Here is a 16446-nt window from a genome sequence, read left to right as displayed (position 1 = left end):
CGTCAGTGACATGTTTCACGTCATGTTCGTGATAGAAGAGCCTGTAATTAAAGGTACTTGCTTGTACACTTCTGGGCAGATGCTTGTACCCATCACATGAAGACACCAGGAAATGAAAAAGGAAATTTATGTTTAAGGTCAAGATACAAGAGAGAATTTATGATTGAGGGGATACAGCTCATGCACTGAGCTGCTTTTTCCAGGGGACTGTAAAGGGAGACAGATTACTACCTATAGACACACTGTGAGCTGAGGTTGTGTGATTTTACTAAGGCAACATCATCACATCCCCTTTGAGACTTTCCTCCTAGTGATGCTCAAGGCAAGACACTAACATAAACACCCTCAGGGTGCTCCATGAAGATAGTAGATTACCTGCGTGCTGCCATGACAATAGACTCCATTTGCAGCTATATCCATCTACAGGAAATGAGAAAGGAATGGTGACACTGCCCAGTGTAAGAGAGCCTGCTGAGACGCTAACCAGATGTTCTTGAATTTCAGAAAATTCACATTCAGTCTCATTCAGCGTTTTAAAATAATTTATTGATGTGTTGGACAACTGTATATGTGAGAACAATACTGCCGTATGTGAAAGTGACACTGTATTCATAGTAATATAGTGAGTGTAATATGATAAGTATTTTAAATGTCATATAAAAAATCTGCTATATTTTCTATGAAACACGAGTGGACTCAAGTAGCAGCAGCAGCAGCAGCCTGGATTAAGGTGTAAAATTGATTTTGTGACTTTAATATTTTACTTCAAAGGCATATGGTGGAAGAAATTCACAAAAAATACAGATTCATCAAAGTTGTAGATAAATTACTGATATTGACGCTGTGTGTCTCAATGATTTCAGGATAGTGCTTATGTGCTACAGTGCGCGCTTATTGGGGGCCATAAATTACATTGAAAACATTTGATATAATGAACAGTTTTAAGGATTTCAACTGTAGAGATTTTTAAATGTAGTATTTTATTTCTTGCTTCCTTACAGTATATCTGTATAAAAGAAGTGCTTGAAAATATTTGATTGTAGATACGACCAAATCCAATTTAGGCTTGGTATGGGCATCATGATTTTTTGCAATGGAATATTGGAAAATATAAAAAGGTTCTTTGCAGTAAATTTGAGAAGTCCTGTACAAGAGTTTGGCATTTCATTCAACCATTACTTTGGCTCCATTGGTTTCAACAGGAGTCAGATTGCTCATCTGGCCACCCTTGACGGCAGTGACCCAAATAATTTCACAGTATTTCTAGTAAAATCACCTACTGAACCAGGGAGGCAAAAAGGACCCATTAACAAAATGACATAAAGCACTGAGAGCATCTACCCTTTTCACTTCATTTTTGGTGACTGATATATTTATGAAAAAAAATTCACATTGACTTCTGTTATGCATTTTTGAGAATAAAAGCACAAAAAACACAGATGATAAGTGTCCGGTGCCAGCAGTGAAAAACAAATATTAAAGCTCAGCTATAAAGATATGCAACACTAACCAGCCCAAAATCTGGAAATTTCGGTAACATCATCCGGTATCCTGCACCAGAAATGTGTGCAACTCCACACAAAACAATAACGTACCTGGAGAATGACATTCACAGGTTCATTCAAATTTAGAGGCCCTCTCTGTCCTTGATGCAGTCCAGTCCAATGTCAGTTATGTTTCCTCCTCCATCGTTTTATCGCCCTCCATGTCGTCTCTTTTGTAGGGGAGGTCGGGGTTGCCTGCACCGGTGCCAAAGTCCAGCACTTGCAAGTTGGTAAGATATGCAAAAGAGCTCTCGTCCACTGAATCCACAGACAGGCGGTTAAATCTGTACAGGGGGAGGAAAAAAAGGAAAGTGTTTTCCCTCATTTGACAGTGAATCAAAGAAGCAAACATTTTTTTTTTTGATGATTGTGTTAAAAGCCAAAACAAACATGCAATAGAAATGGTGACATTTGCACATCGCATCTGTCAGAATGAGAATCTGACAGCTTCACTTAAGAATCAGCAGAGCTGGAAAGACTACTGCAAATTGTACTCCATTACAAGTAAAAGTACTGGCGTTAAAAAAATACTTACAAGTAAAAGTACTCTTCTCAAAAATTACTCAGAGTATTAATTACTTTTTAACCGATGGATTTTTTATTGCGTTGCCAATAGATTTGATTCATCTGTATAAAATATCTACGTTCAAAGCACATTCTTGTGACAATGTATAGAAAAATTACATTTGTAAACTAATGTAGATATAAAGCATGAATTTTGTTTGACAAAAATGTTTTTGAACCGGCACAGAGCAGTTGAAACCTTTCCCAACAACAGGCAGGTGTCTCTCTAGTCCAGAGGTCTCCAGCTCCGGTCCTGGAGGGACACTGTCCTGCTCCAACACACCTGATTCAAATGATCGGCTCGTCATCAAGCTCTGATAAGGAGCCACTCATTTGAATCAGAGGGGCATACTACGAAGGAAGCTCAGCAGAGCTGGCTTTCTTTGGGTGAGCTGGCTCGACAAAGCTGCTCCAACCAGAGATAACGAGTATCACGATGGTGGTTATCAACTTGATTTGTCGAGCCAGGCTCGCCCCGTCACGCTCAGTGCGAATTCACATAAAAAGGAGCGTTTAGGCGTCATTTGACGGCATCTCTGTATTTCAGCCAAGAGGAGCAGATTATGATAATGGAGAGCTAAGAAGAATTCAGACCTATAAGAACAGCTAAAATCAACACTGTCTCTACAAACAAGGCAAGAGAGGAAGCCTGACAAAAAACTTCAAATTGTGTAAGCTAATATAGCTGATATATCGTTATATAACATTAATTCCCTCCCTGACATTGTCTCACAACGAAGAATACATGGAAATCACTTAGATTAGGGCCAAATCAAAGTGAAATCAATTTGATTTGTCTTATTTGTGATAAATAAATAAAAGAAAGTCTAATGGTGTTCTATTGGTTGTAGTGCAAGTGCAAATCTGGACCAAGCACAAAAATATAATCCAAAGTGGTATGAATTTGCTGTGCATTTATCACTCTTTTAGTGGAATGTGAATGATAATATTAAGTTTTAATATTGTTTTAAGCAAACAAGAAGGAAAAACTAGAGGAGAAAGACTGGAGGGGCCCTCTCCAGCAGATTACACAGCCTCAGAGGAGCTGGCCCTTGCAAACAATGAAGGGCGGCTGATCATGGAGGGGATTCAAGGAGGTATTGAATCAGACCCTGGTGCTGGCAGCTCCCAGCAGCAAGTTTTTGTCCAGGGTATGTATAAGTGCTTTGGTGGTAAAATACTAAATGCATATTTATTGTTCCTCAGATGAGAAAAGTCTAATTTACAGTTGAAGGAGACACATTAGTGTTGCTCAAGCCGCCAGCACACACCTTTGCTGGCACCCACACCGAGGTAGCTGTCAAAGTTGTCATGTGCTCTTACATGAACACCTCAATGACCGATTAATACAAGTTGAATCTAGAGCTTAATGGGAAAAGAGTACTGCAGTAAATGCTACTTTAAAATGTTTTATTAGGCATGATTGGCATTTTATACTTATGACTTTTCCTTTTCCAGAACTTTAATAAATCATAAAACACATCCTGATTGGTGTTTTTTGTTTGTTTTGGGGGGGGGGGGGTGTTGCGTGATGGCTTCATTTGGTCCCAATACTTACATATGGTCAACAAGATTACACATGTAACATATTCCGTCAGATGACAATCCGTATCACTCATACAGAATATCATCAGAAAACGCCAACAGATCACTACGGTCTGGAAAAACTCTCTCCCTCCGAAGAGCACCTAAATCACCTGGATTTTCCAGAAACAGTGAGGCCATGTTCAGGGAGGATGATCGGTGAGGGGGCAGCGCTTTTTATAGCCGAAACTTTAAGCCAAAAGTCTGAACAAAAGCTGGTCCGGACAAAGTGATGTTCGCAGCACAAGTTACCATGGTGATATAGTCAGATTAAAAGAGAGCCGGACTTTAGGCTCAACAGAGCTGGCTAACACGCTAATCTCGCTTCATAGTTCTCCCGTCAGGTGTGTTGGAGCAGGAAACATCGAAAACATGCAGGACAGTAGCTCTCCAGGACCGAAGCTGGAGACCTCTGCTCCAGACACAAGAGCATTTCTATCACACTTCACTTTCTGAACCTTTTCATCGGTTTCAGTAAGAGCTGGTTTTCCAAATTAAAGAGTCTATCCGGCTTCGTTTGGTATGATTACTGTGACGAGTGTGAAGAGTGTAAACGCACACTGAGACACATGAACAGCTCACTGCCTCCACAAGTCACACCATTCCAGTCAGCCTCCAATTTATCCAACTGTAATGCTGAAGCACCCCAATGACATCAATACCACACGCAAAAAAACCGTGTGGGTTTTACACAAAAACTGCAAGAGATTAGAGTGAAGTGGATGAATCTGTAAAGAGGTTATCATGCACATACATTTTCATTCAGGTATCCTGAAGAAAGATAAAAAAGGGGACCCCTCGCTCGTTAGCTTATTGTTGCACTATCTACCGACAAGCTAACGAGGCAATTTTCAAAGGATGCTAGCTCCGTCTCATCTTAACATCGGACTAACCAATGGCAGTGACAATATCTTTGCGGACTGATTTTATCCAAACTAGTAACCTTAAGGCCTCTTCCGACGTTGACGGGCCCGCCATAGCTGTTGACTCCATCGTCCTGCGTGGCGAGCGGAAAGAAGCTGACGTCGGTGTGACGTCAGACACTGCAGGCCGCGAGGGCCAATCAGACGTACGATCGGATTCTGTTGCGCAAACTGTGGAGAATTTTTTGATTTATATTTCGTTCGCTTATTTTCACTCTGTAAATGCAGTTACTTCAAATGGAGCGAAGTACAATATTCAGAAGAAAGTATCCTCAATTAAAGGTAAATTTATTGATTGTTTTAAATGACTGAAAAAAGGTACAAATTACACAGAAATGCTACTCAATTACAGTATGGAGAGTAAATGTAATTCATTACTTTCCACCCCTGGGAATGAATATATGGGGAACCATCTGTGGCGTATGAGCATGTATATCACACTTAACAGAACACAAGATTTTACTCATATTGCAGTTAAAGCACTTCTGAAGACACCAACAATCAAGAACCTATTCTTATGTATCATTGAAAATGCTTGTACATGTTGCTCAGGACAGCTTGTCAACATGTGAACGCACATGCAATTACACAGTGTGCTCACTCATGTCCAAATGGAAGCATTGAAATGATAATTCATTGGTTCAGGCCAAAAATTCATGTGTTGGGAGATTTTAGTTGAAAAAACAAAAACAAAAACAAAAATAGAAATGTAGCAGTGGCTGGCATGAAAAACATGAAGAGTGCAGCAGTTTGGAAAGGATCAAGGCCAGTAAGCAGCAAGCTTCAAGTCAGACAGAAAACAGCACAAAACAAAAACCGTGTTCAGGCTTTTAAGAAGGGGTTTCTTTTCTGAATGTAATATTTTAGAGTTAGGTTTGGTAAATGCAAAACTAATATGAAATGCTTTAGTTCGTGTTGATTGTTTGTGTGATGAAAATATTCATATTCATCTCATACCTGTCGAACAGCCAGGAATACTGCCATTCAACCACAGAGTGCAATTTTAAATGTCTGTTTTTGTTTTTTTAATTAGGTTTAGTTTCAGGTCGTCAGTTCAGATGGTCTTATTTCCCAAACTGTCAAACTATATGTTCATTTGAAAGTTTTTTTTTTCTCATTCCAACAAAACATTTCACTTTAAATTCTCTTTCAGTGAGTGTAAACCACCACCCATCAGAGGAACCGTGGTAGTCTGGATGCTGCAGTATAGATTGGGCAGCAACCCAAGATTTCTCCCTGCCGTAGTCTCCTCTGTCTTTGTGTGTCAGGGCCAGTACCTCATGGCACCACAGCCCCCCGTCCCTGCAGCTCTTCCCACTGATGAGCGCCTTCTCCTCGCCTGTGTCTGTCTACGGGGGCATTGGTTAGGCCCCAGGTGGGTTTCTTAGGCCTTGGGGATGCCTCTGGTTCATCCTGTGGGTGGGGGGCTGGGGTTTGGGATTTGTGATGGCGGTGGTGAATTCACTCCACTAGTTCCTACCAGCACCACCTGCTTCCCTTCCCCTGTTCACCCTTCTTATTCTTGTCTGTCCTTTGCCCGCCCTCCTTACCACAAGGTCATTTCACTCAATAAAGATCAACAAACCAGCTTCCATGGAGGGCTGGTGAAGCTCACATAGCTGCGAGACTAAAAGTACATCAAGCTATGAGGACACATGCAGACACAATAAATAAATAAATAATTTCCAGAGTAAAAATCAATCCAAATGGAGAAAAAATGTAGTCCTAATTTCCATTAACCTTCGGTATGATGAAGGGTCTGATGATTAATGCCTACCCTTTCCTGTGTGTGTCATACACCTATAACAACCACGGAGGATCAAAGACGAGCATTTAACACCTGTTGACTCTGTATATGGAATGAAAAGCATGATCTGACTATTAGTAACATGACTACAAAGTGGTTTGTTTGCCCTTACCGAAGGAAGATGCCTTTAATGTTTGGAGTGCCTTCAAATGCTGAAGCAGGAATGCTGGAGATGCGATTACTTTGCAGATAAAGGTATTCCAGAGACTCAGGTAGGTCAGAGGGGATGTGTGACAGCTGGTTGCCAGACAGATCTAATGTCTAAAGTTACAAAATAAAAATGGTAAATATGATACATTTAACTGGTCTGTGTAAAAAAAAATTAAAACAAGATGAGACAATGAGCTTTATTCTGCACTTGTAACTGATACATGTTTTACAAATCCAAACAATGATTACACACAGTTTTAACCTGATTCTCTTGTTGTTTCAATCTTCATATATCTGAGAATATCTTCCAACCTCTGTTAACTAAATTCATTCTAATACATGAGATGCACAAACTGGGGCTACACTGGTACATTGAAGGGCCAAAGCTCTCGCCTGTAACTCTGTGAAACTACGACAGAATGGACAGAATCGTGTACTACAGCCTCAGAATGTTCTCAAATGATCAGTTCAAGAAGACACATTAGAGGTCATAATTTTATGCAGTGGAAAAGGCCTAGGTATTTTCTGATGTGTGTCTATCTCAGATACTCACTGTGAGTGCACTGAGCTCCATCCAGGCTCCCTGGTAGACTGAATTCAGTTTCAGCTGGTTTTCACTGAGGATAAGCTTTCGCAGCTTCTCCATGCCTGTGAGCGCACCGTCCGGTATGGAGTTGAGCTGATTGTTCTTGACTTCGAGCACCTGGAGACTGCGCGGAAGACCCATCGGCATGGAGTGAAGGCTGTTCCCCGACATGTCTAGTTTTTCCAATATACGCAACTTCCTGAAGGCCTCGCGGTGAACTTTAGAGCTGGTCAGTTTGTTGTAACTAAGGTTGAGCTCTGTCAGGGTGTACAGAAGGGACAAGTCGTTGCGGCCGATCTCAGAAATTAAATTGTGGAGTAGCATGAGGGTCTTGGCCCGTCTAGGCAAGCCCCTCGGAACCCGCTCCAGCAAATTGTTGTACATGTGTAGAGTATGCAACTTCTTCAAACCCTAATGAAAAAACAGATCAAAGATCAAACCAGTGGTGTATTGCTATGCACATCAAAACATCTAATGCAGATTAGATGACATCCTTTTCTGTAAAACATCCAAAAGAATATGAAGTTTAAAAGAATTTGCCTGAAAAGCAGCTGGGTGGATGGAACGTGAGCGGAGCTTGTTGTTGTGAAGGAGCAGGTACTCGAGGTTTCGTACAGGGGTGAGAGCATCTCCTGGGATGCTGCGGATGGAGTTCTTCTCAAGGTGCAGGAGCACCAAGTGGCGAGGCAGACCCTTGGGAACAACGCTCAGGTTATTATTTGACAGATCCAGGCACTCCAGGCTGCTCAGATGGCTATCAGAGGAAAGGATGAGGAAATAATGAAGTTAGTTAGCCGATCCTTGACTGTATTATTTTTTGTCTCCTGCTAAAATTCACACACAAATCTATGTACAATCAAGCCTTTCCAGTAGATAAACTAATATGAATGTATAAACAACTGGAGGATCTGTAAGTGAGGACTGACTCCACCTGAAAGTCTCGTTATCCATGCCCTCATTGCTGAGGAGGTTGTTCTGGAGATACAGCTCTCTGAGGTTCGGCAGGTTGTCAAAAGCTCCCGCTGGGATTTTCTCCAACTTGTTACTCTGTAAAAACATGAGCAGTGCTACAATCATTACCACATTCATGGGTGACTGGTTTGAGCACCAAGGCACCCTAGTATTATAAGGAATCACATAAAGTACTGTCAGGGTAAGATGTGTTCTTACAGCTGCTGTACCTTGAGATGAAGGCGGTAAAGTGTGGAGGGTAGGTTCTTGGGCACAACCCGCAGAAAGTTGCTGGACATGGTTAGGATTTCCAGGTTGTCAGAAGCATTGAACATATTATCAGGAAGCCCTGCATCAGCCAGCTTGTTATTATGAAGATACACGGACCTGGAAGCCATGATCAAGGCATATTGCTATGAGTAAAATGGCATAAATCCACCAATAAAGGAAACATTTACACACACATTCATACCTCAGTTTTGGTTTATGGCCAAACGTATATGGGTAGATCCTTACAAGTTGATTTGCTGCAAAATCAGCACTAACCAAAGAGGGTGGTAGGGCCTTTGGTGCTGAGGTAAGCTGCAAGCACAAGAAAAGAAGGATTGTGTTGTTATGGTGTGCGAGTGACGCAGTCACTGGAATCTGGGTTTGCAACCTGTTTTCTGCCAACAGCTTGCAATCACAATCTTACTCTTAGTTTGAAGTATTTTAGCTAGGGCTGCGTTGTACAAAATTGGTTTTCAAATCCAAAGTAATCTTCATATGAATTACCTAATTTTCACAAGAATACGACATGTTAATCTTGTAAGTCACAAGTGGCCATGTTTGTCACACACTATTTGGTCACTTCAGCACAAAGGTTGTTTAGCACAAGGAACTCATGTAGGTAACTATAGCCCTAGTGTGCTTGAGGAACTGTCCTTGACCCAGCTTCCACACCATCATGTCTGTCTATAGAAGTGACCGCATTCCACTGCCATAATGACAGCATTACCAATGACACCAGCATTGAGACTGTTGAATGTTAGAGTCATTGAAATAGTAGCAATAGATTACAGATGGACCAGCGAAATCCCTCCATGGCCTCTTTTAACTCCATATTTACGAGCACGAACAATGCTCCAAAACAGCCTGATACACTGCAGGATTAATTACCCCAGCCAACCAGGGAGGTTAGGGGGGGCTACGTGAGGCTGAGCCTAATATTTCTCCACTGATCTCTGCCATACATGTAATATCTGTGTGATTCTAATCACTGCAAGCATTTTTATTATCAAACTCACGGAAGTTGCCCATTTCCTTTACAAACAGACCAGAGGCACACAAGGTGAGGCAGCAATGAGCTGTGCCTTCATAAGTATTTTGGTGCATGCCTTTTGTTTCTCGCCATGTCTCTCCGTTCTAACATTGAGGACACTTTTATTATGTCCTTTCTTTCCATAGAAGAAGTAATGAATTTCACAAGATGCAGAACATCTTTTGTCTTGCTGATCTGACTGGCTTGTTCTCTGTTTCTTGTTTCTTTTCTTGCACACAGAGCACACAGAGTTTATTTTTATATGCGGCTTTTACTTCAAAAATGGAAGATTTCACATCTCAGCTTAAGATAAGAAGGACTTTTACAACAAAGCCACAGAGACTTTTGTTCAGAGGGATAAGTGAATGGACTTTATTTCCAAGTAAAGGTAAAACCATGCATTCACTGCAGTATATGGCCTTTTTTCATTTGTATTGTTTGAGTGTGAATTGTGAAATTGCAAAGAATAAAATACATGGAGGGCACAGAGGGGCGCACGCTTTCTCAGAGCTACGGTTTTGTTGTCGTTGTTTTGTTTTTTTTTTGTTCAGTCCCTATAAACTTAAGGTTCTTGGCAAAATATTGGCGTCACCTACTTATGTGTGTGTAAAGCATGCTGAAATGAGATATGAAACACAGCCAGGGGTCGATGTGCAAGCTGCAATTGAATGCTTTGATCATATCTTCTGTGAAAGAGTCTGAAAGAGTTGTTGCCTCAGCAGCCACGAACTTCACCGCAACATCACAGCAACCAACTGATAACCACCACAAACTTAGCAACGGGCTACACAGCTTATCCAGCAGCATACCGTCAGACTGCCACTATGTCACCAAATCTAGATCCAACAAAAAACCCTCACACTAAATCCTCAGTTTGGATGATTCACCAAACTATGGTACCAATCGCCTTTAACCAGTGACCATAATCACATGAAAGAAGCGCAAATGTCTGATGGGACAGCCAAAAAGGACAAAACAAGGGAAGCTGCCAGACCAACATGCCTCTGGTGCTTGCCCTTTAGCCTAAACAAAACAAATTCAGCCAAAAGAAAGAGCCAAAAGAGGACTAGCTGACCCATCAGCGAATGAAAACCAAATACCCAAGACACTTGACGTTGCTGTGGCAGTGACTGGAAGCCAGATGAGACAGACCAAGCTGGGATTGACGCCCAGGCTTTAAAGTCATTCTTCCTCAAGCAGGCCAGATGTTTCAAAATGGAATATTTCTTTGATTTTTTGACTCCATTTCAAATATTTATCTTGGCATAGCTTGTCTGTACTTGTAAAAGAAATAGGTATTTAATTTACTACAGAAAACAAATGTTGTATGGGAAACTGTGTACCTCTTTGTACAACAACTGCAGCTTTACTGTACAAAATACCAGACAATATAGCAATCCGAGATACACTGGTGAGATTAGATGTTCATTTAGAGCTCTCTCCTTTATAATATGGTTTATGGATTAAAGTGGCATGGGTGTCTTTGAGGCTTAGTGAGCACTTAAAAAACCTCTATTCTTCCTGTATCCTGTTTGCCTATTCATCTCAGTGGAGGCACAAATCTGTCCATTTTTTTCTCTCTTGGTCTGTGTCCAAAAGGGTCAGTAACATTTTAGCTCTGACCAGCTGGCACAGCCATACTGGAAGTCATTACAAGGATAAGCTCACACAGACTGCCACCTCTCTTTGCCAGCTGGCAGTATGTCAGTATATTGGACCTGACTGGAATAGAATAGAATAGAGTAGAATGGAGTAGAATAGAATAAAATTTGCTCAGTAATTTGCAGTCAGGGAGAGCAAGGTAAGCAGTGCTTCTCTTCTGAAGCTCTCGGGCTTTTCCAAGCTTTCCAAAAGAGAAACTAACAAAAGTCTGCGAGCTGAATCTGTGCTGAACCATGTGTTGAGTCTGTCTCACCCGTTTAAAAGGCCAACAGTCACCCATCAAACCAACCTTCATTCATAATTCAGGAATACTCCATCTGATGAAATACAGGACTGTTACAATTGCAAAATATTTTGGAGATAGTTTTTTGTCTGTATTGCATGTTTGATTAGTTTACTGTCAGTTGCGAGAGTGCAGAAGGATCGGAAGGAAGAGATGCAGAAGAAATCCTGTCTGCACAGGAGTGATGGTGTTGGGGGTGTTGTGCCTGATGGTTCAGCTCAGCTCTCCTATCTTCATAAGGTTAGTGGAGAGAGCAAACAGACGTCTGGAAGATGACTCACCTTGTTATTTGCCAGATATAAATAGGCCAGTTCCTCAAGCATTTCAAAGCCTTCATCTTCAAGGCCTGTAAAGAGAAAAACATAATGCAGCTTAATTCATTTGTTTAAGAAAACATCACAACTTTTTCTTTTTTTTTTTCTTTTTTTTTTTAAACTTTTTTATCACACAAAGGGTTTAAAAGATTTGTCTGTACAGGTACTGCAAATCAATTTCTCTGTGGGTGCAGTAATTAGGAGAAAAGGAACAAAACTCCCTGTTTCAGCCGATACTGTCTGTGGTTGACAGCTACACAATTTCAGCATATGGATTTACCCCAATCCATGACACTACAACAAAACATTTAATTTACTACTCTTTTGGAAGCTGGAGTCGCAGCTTCCATGGCAGATAAACAGCCCAGCGGTCACCACAGCTGGCCAGAAATCCACTGAGCTCTGTGTTTATCTTGGCATTCTTGATTAGCCACAGAGATATGACCAAGTGGTATTCAGCTGCTGGCAGCAACAATACAGGATTAATCAGTCACCACGTTGCTTGTTTTCCTTGTAATATGTAAGTTTCTAGTATCACAGCTAGAATAGCTACAATATCTGATACATGAATAAACTCTAAACTCCCATTACAAGCTTTAAAATTCATTTATATGCAAAAATGTAACTTGTGCACACGTGGCTATGACTTTTTGTGCCTCAATATAGAATAATATAAGTAAATCTATATATAAGTAATAAATGCACTTGTAAAATCGATCAAATGATTCACTTACACAGCATTAGCTAACCTATATTTATAGACTATCAAACTAGTTATTCCAGTGCTTTAAGGTGCTACAGTTCAGACCCAAAGCTGAGCAGGAATCTAACAGTCTTGTTCACCCCCACAGAATAATAAACATGTCGGGAATATACGTCCCTGCTCTGCGATTGCTGCTACGGGTTTTTCTGTGTTACAGTGTTTACCATCTGTGGTGAGCCAGTTGTTCTGAAGGTTGAGAGTCTCAAGCTGATGCAAGTGGGAAATGTGTTCCACTGTTATCTCCTCAATTTTGTTGTTCTGGTATCAGGAGACAAAACACAGACAGCAAATATAACAGCAGGTTAAGTTATCGCTGTGCTGAACTGTGTGTGAGAAAGACCTGGAGAGAGAGCTGGCGGGTTTTATCAGACAGCTCTGCAGGGAACTCTGTGAGGTCGACCCCTGCACAGTCCACTGCCCACTCTGCTGTACAGCTACAGTCCAGCGGACAGTATACGGGCTCTGATTTCGTGACCACGTTTCGTGACCCGTTGGTCCCCTCTCCCTCCTCCTCCTCCACTGGATCGAGGAAGGGCTGGCAGTGTACCAAAACCCAGGCCAAGTACACCACACTCAGGGCCTGCACGATGGAATGCTTGGGAAAAGCCATGTCCACTGCTGAGCTCTCCTATTGCACAAGCACATGGACATTTACGTTAAAAATCAGGCATCATTAACCGCTGTTAATGAAGCTGTTGTCACTCTCTCTCTCACACACACACACATCATTGTGAGTTTCTGTCCCTCAGGAGACAACCATCATCCACTCTCCTTCTAGCTTTGTTTTTGGTCTCTACTGGAGAAGAAGAGGGGGAAATAAAAGATCTGGCTGCATCTGGTCACTCAGTGCCATTTTACTGAAAACAGCAACAGTTGTTTTGCCACTGTTTAGCCGATCTGTGAATTATGTTCAGCAAAATACTCAGCCGCATTTCTCAGAATCACCTGTTTGTCCTTCCTAAATTTTAAAGCTGTACAAATTCCAATTTTTGCTGAATCTCTTTTAGAAATTTTCTTCCTTGTTGTTCCATTTCTAATTGGTCTATTAAAACAATAGTTGGTCTCCTTTCCAAAAATGGACTTAACTTATGGAGGGTTTACATAATTTACGCACCACGCCAACAGCAAAAGACAGCCATCGCTCTCCTCCTTCTGTCTCTGGCTGAGTCTTCAGTCCTCACCAACAGAGAGGGCTAATTTGAAAAATGAGCATAATGCTTGACAGCCTGGCTCTTTTTGCTTATCAAAACATTTCATCCAAGTGTTGACAAAAAATCTACCCTTCAGGTTCAAATTTCATAAAACTGAAAACCTTTTGCAATCCACTGACAAGCAGCATTTGCGAGAGGCTGCTATTTTGCAATCCTCTAAAGAAGCCCTGTGATTATTAATCAGTGTTGATGGAAGTATTCTGCTGGGCAGCTCTTAAGGCAAAATTCTTACAGCCGTCCATCAGAATAGCCACTATTTCCACTATTTGTTGTACTACAACTAACAGAGGGGCTGTGGAAAACATACATATACACACTCATACACACACACAGACACGTACAGTGGATACACACAGCAGCAGAAAATCCACACAGGAGCATGCAGTACTCCAGCCTTTTCAAACCTGCAGTAAGTCAACAGCACTCTCATGTTGCCTTGTAATTTAAACACTTGACATAAAAAAAACACCTTATTAGCAGATATGCATAGGATTTTAAAAAGTAATGATCCACTCTTCCTCAGCGAAGCAGAGGTAGTGCTGTAATATTAGTGCACTATCAAAGAGTCTAGATCATCTGCAAGTTACATGCCAAAACTGCCATGCACACATGAATGAAGTTGACGGTTTAAACTCAGTTCTGTGTAATTACATTATGCCACATGAAAAGCAATGCAGCAATAAAACCTGAAAAAAGCATTGTGGTCTCCTACTGTACTTTACCCGTTACGAACAACGTTTGCTGAAATGCGCTGAAGTCTGACGTCTAATCCAAACACAGGCTGTCCCATAGCAGGCGAGGAGTCACACAGCCGCACCAGATACCCTCCAGATGTGAGAGAGAAGTGGGAGTGGGAAGGAGAAAGTTAGGAGAAAGAAAGAGAACAAGCAAGAGTGAAAAGGAAGGGAGTGAGTAAGAGAGACAGCTCTGACCTGACTGGGAGCCAAAACCAAATTCTTTCCTTTTTTTTTTTTTTTTCTTTAAATTTTGTATTGTTTTTGTCCCCCTTTAGTATCGCAGGTTACTCCAGTTTAAATGTAGTAAATTCGTTTTTTCACAGGCCTGCTTTGGTACAATTTGGTGCAGCCAAATGCAACAAAAGTTTTCTTGCCTAAATGACTCATCTGAGATGGTAATCATATTTGGGATAAGAAAAAGTCCACATCCCATCAAAAAGATTAGGTTGCTGGATCTCTTGTTCTCCAGAGTGTACTGAAAATGGAAGTGCAGATTATCGATAAAAGCCATTATAGAGCTTTAAAAAGATATTATGAGTTTCATTTTGGGAAAGCGGATGAGTCATCCTGAGCACATCTATACCAAGGTAAAACATGCCAAAATGAGACATTGGTCTGTTTCCTACTTGTTTTTGTTTTTTTGTTTTGTGTTTTTTCTCCCATCAGACACACTGAATGAGCATCTGCAACCATTACGATGCTTTAGCACAGTTCACTGAACTTCAGATTTACATCCGCAAGTATTTTGGGATGATTTCTAACAACAAATGTTTCTTCATCTTTCCTGATTCCTTTCTTATCATCTTCAGAATAATAAAATACATTAAAAATATATATACAGTGCACTGCCATCAGCCATTTGACTACGAGCAGTATCAGTCTTCAGCTCTTTCTCAGGATCAACATAAAGATTTACAGAATGCATTTTTTTTTTTTATTCAATTTCATTTGGTAACAGAAAAACCATAAAAAACCTAAACACTTCCTCCTGAACATTAATCTGAAACATTAATTCAGAAAATTTAATGTGAAAATTTTATGCATGGCCTTTTGAGTTGTTCATGTAGGCAGATGGTGAAATTAACTAATTTTTTTATCGATTGTAAACTTTTGGCTTATGCGAGTGCAAAATCATATTGGTGCTGTCCATTTAGAGTGACCCTGGTCAGAAAGAAGATAATTATAAGCAAGATATAAAAGAAATATAAATTAAAGCATGGACAATGCAATTACTTTGCAGAAGAACACTCATCAACATGGAAAATGTAACCCTCTCGAAGGCTTGCGAATATGACTTCTCTTCCATAGTCCACTTGAAACATTGAGCTTTTCATCTGCTAGAGTCCTTGTTGATCAGCCTCTTTCATCAGCTCCTCATAAGATTACCTCTTGCTTTCTCTTTTTTTTTGCTTCTGTTTTATCCTAAGTATTTTCCAGGTAAATCAGATTGCCTTTCCAATTCTAAACTGCTGTGCCTCTGGTATAAATATACTGGTAGTGCTTTATGTGCACTTTAACTTGCTCATCATTACATGGAAACTTAAGTTTCCATGTAACAGTCTTTACTTAGGAGCTGGTTTTCTGAACATTTCAAGAAAAAGACAAACTAATTTTACTTCTTAATGGAGGAAAATGGATTTCTGTCAGAGAAAAAAGTGTTTCTCATCTCTGATTCATATAGATATAATAAAGATCACTGGAAGTTCCTCATTCGAGACAGGTATGCCAAACGGCCTCTAATTATTCAGCTCATGAATACAATCAGTGAGAAATTCACTAAAATTACTTGTATAACATCTGCCAAGTTTCCTCTGTCATCATTTATTCGCGCATCGATCTCAAAAGAATAGCATTTTAAAAGGAGAGCATGTTTTACATCATGTGCACCTGCACTTAATCTTTCTGAAGTAGCCTCTAAAGCGTGATCTCCCTCTTCAGTTCCTCTTTGTCCTGGAACTACAGCTGCCAACAGCAGACAGGCACGATGAAAGCTATGAATACTTGGACTGGTGTTGACCTTTGCTTCCGTTCATAGTGGGACTGATCTACTCTTTTGTTTCATCAATG

The 16446-nt window shown here is 40.7% G+C and overlaps 1 protein-coding gene across 1 annotated transcript; it reads right to left on the bottom strand.

Moving 5' to 3' along the window:
• Nucleotides 1-524: 524 nt before the first annotated feature.
• podn (podocan) lies at nucleotides 525-14493 on the bottom strand. The gene is made up of 11 exons (XM_029500113.1): nucleotides 14365-14493; nucleotides 12772-13059; nucleotides 12596-12689; nucleotides 11636-11700; nucleotides 8582-8691; nucleotides 8340-8496; nucleotides 8090-8205; nucleotides 7699-7912; nucleotides 7126-7569; nucleotides 6535-6683; nucleotides 525-1828 (listed from the first exon to the last, which is right to left on the bottom strand). The coding sequence occupies exons 2-11, from the start codon at nucleotides 13039-13041 to the stop codon at nucleotides 1672-1674; spliced, it is 1776 nt and encodes a 591-aa protein (XP_029355973.1). The 5' UTR covers nucleotides 13042-13059; nucleotides 14365-14493; the 3' UTR covers nucleotides 525-1671.
• Nucleotides 14494-16446: the final 1953 nt, after the last annotated feature.

Source organism: Echeneis naucrates, chromosome 4, assembly GCF_900963305.1.
Source record: "Echeneis naucrates chromosome 4, fEcheNa1.1, whole genome shotgun sequence".
Classification (NCBI taxonomy): Eukaryota; Metazoa; Chordata; class Actinopteri; order Carangiformes; family Echeneidae; genus Echeneis; species Echeneis naucrates.
The sequence above is the reverse complement of the archived record's forward strand: the minus strand, read 5'-3'. Positions and strand labels throughout refer to the sequence as shown.

Coding starts and splice junctions, on each gene's coding strand:
- podn (XM_029500113.1), bottom strand. CDS start 13,041: ATGGCTTTTCCCAAGCATTCCATCGTGCAGGCCCTGAGTGTGGTGTAC. Junction 11,701..12,595: donor CAACTGGCTCACCACAGATG/GTAAACACTGTA, acceptor TTCTCTTTACAG/GCCTTGAAGATGAAGGCTTT. Junction 7,570..7,698: donor TCCACCCAGCTGCTTTTCAG/GCAAATTCTTTT, acceptor TTTTTTCATTAG/GGTTTGAAGAAGTTGCATAC.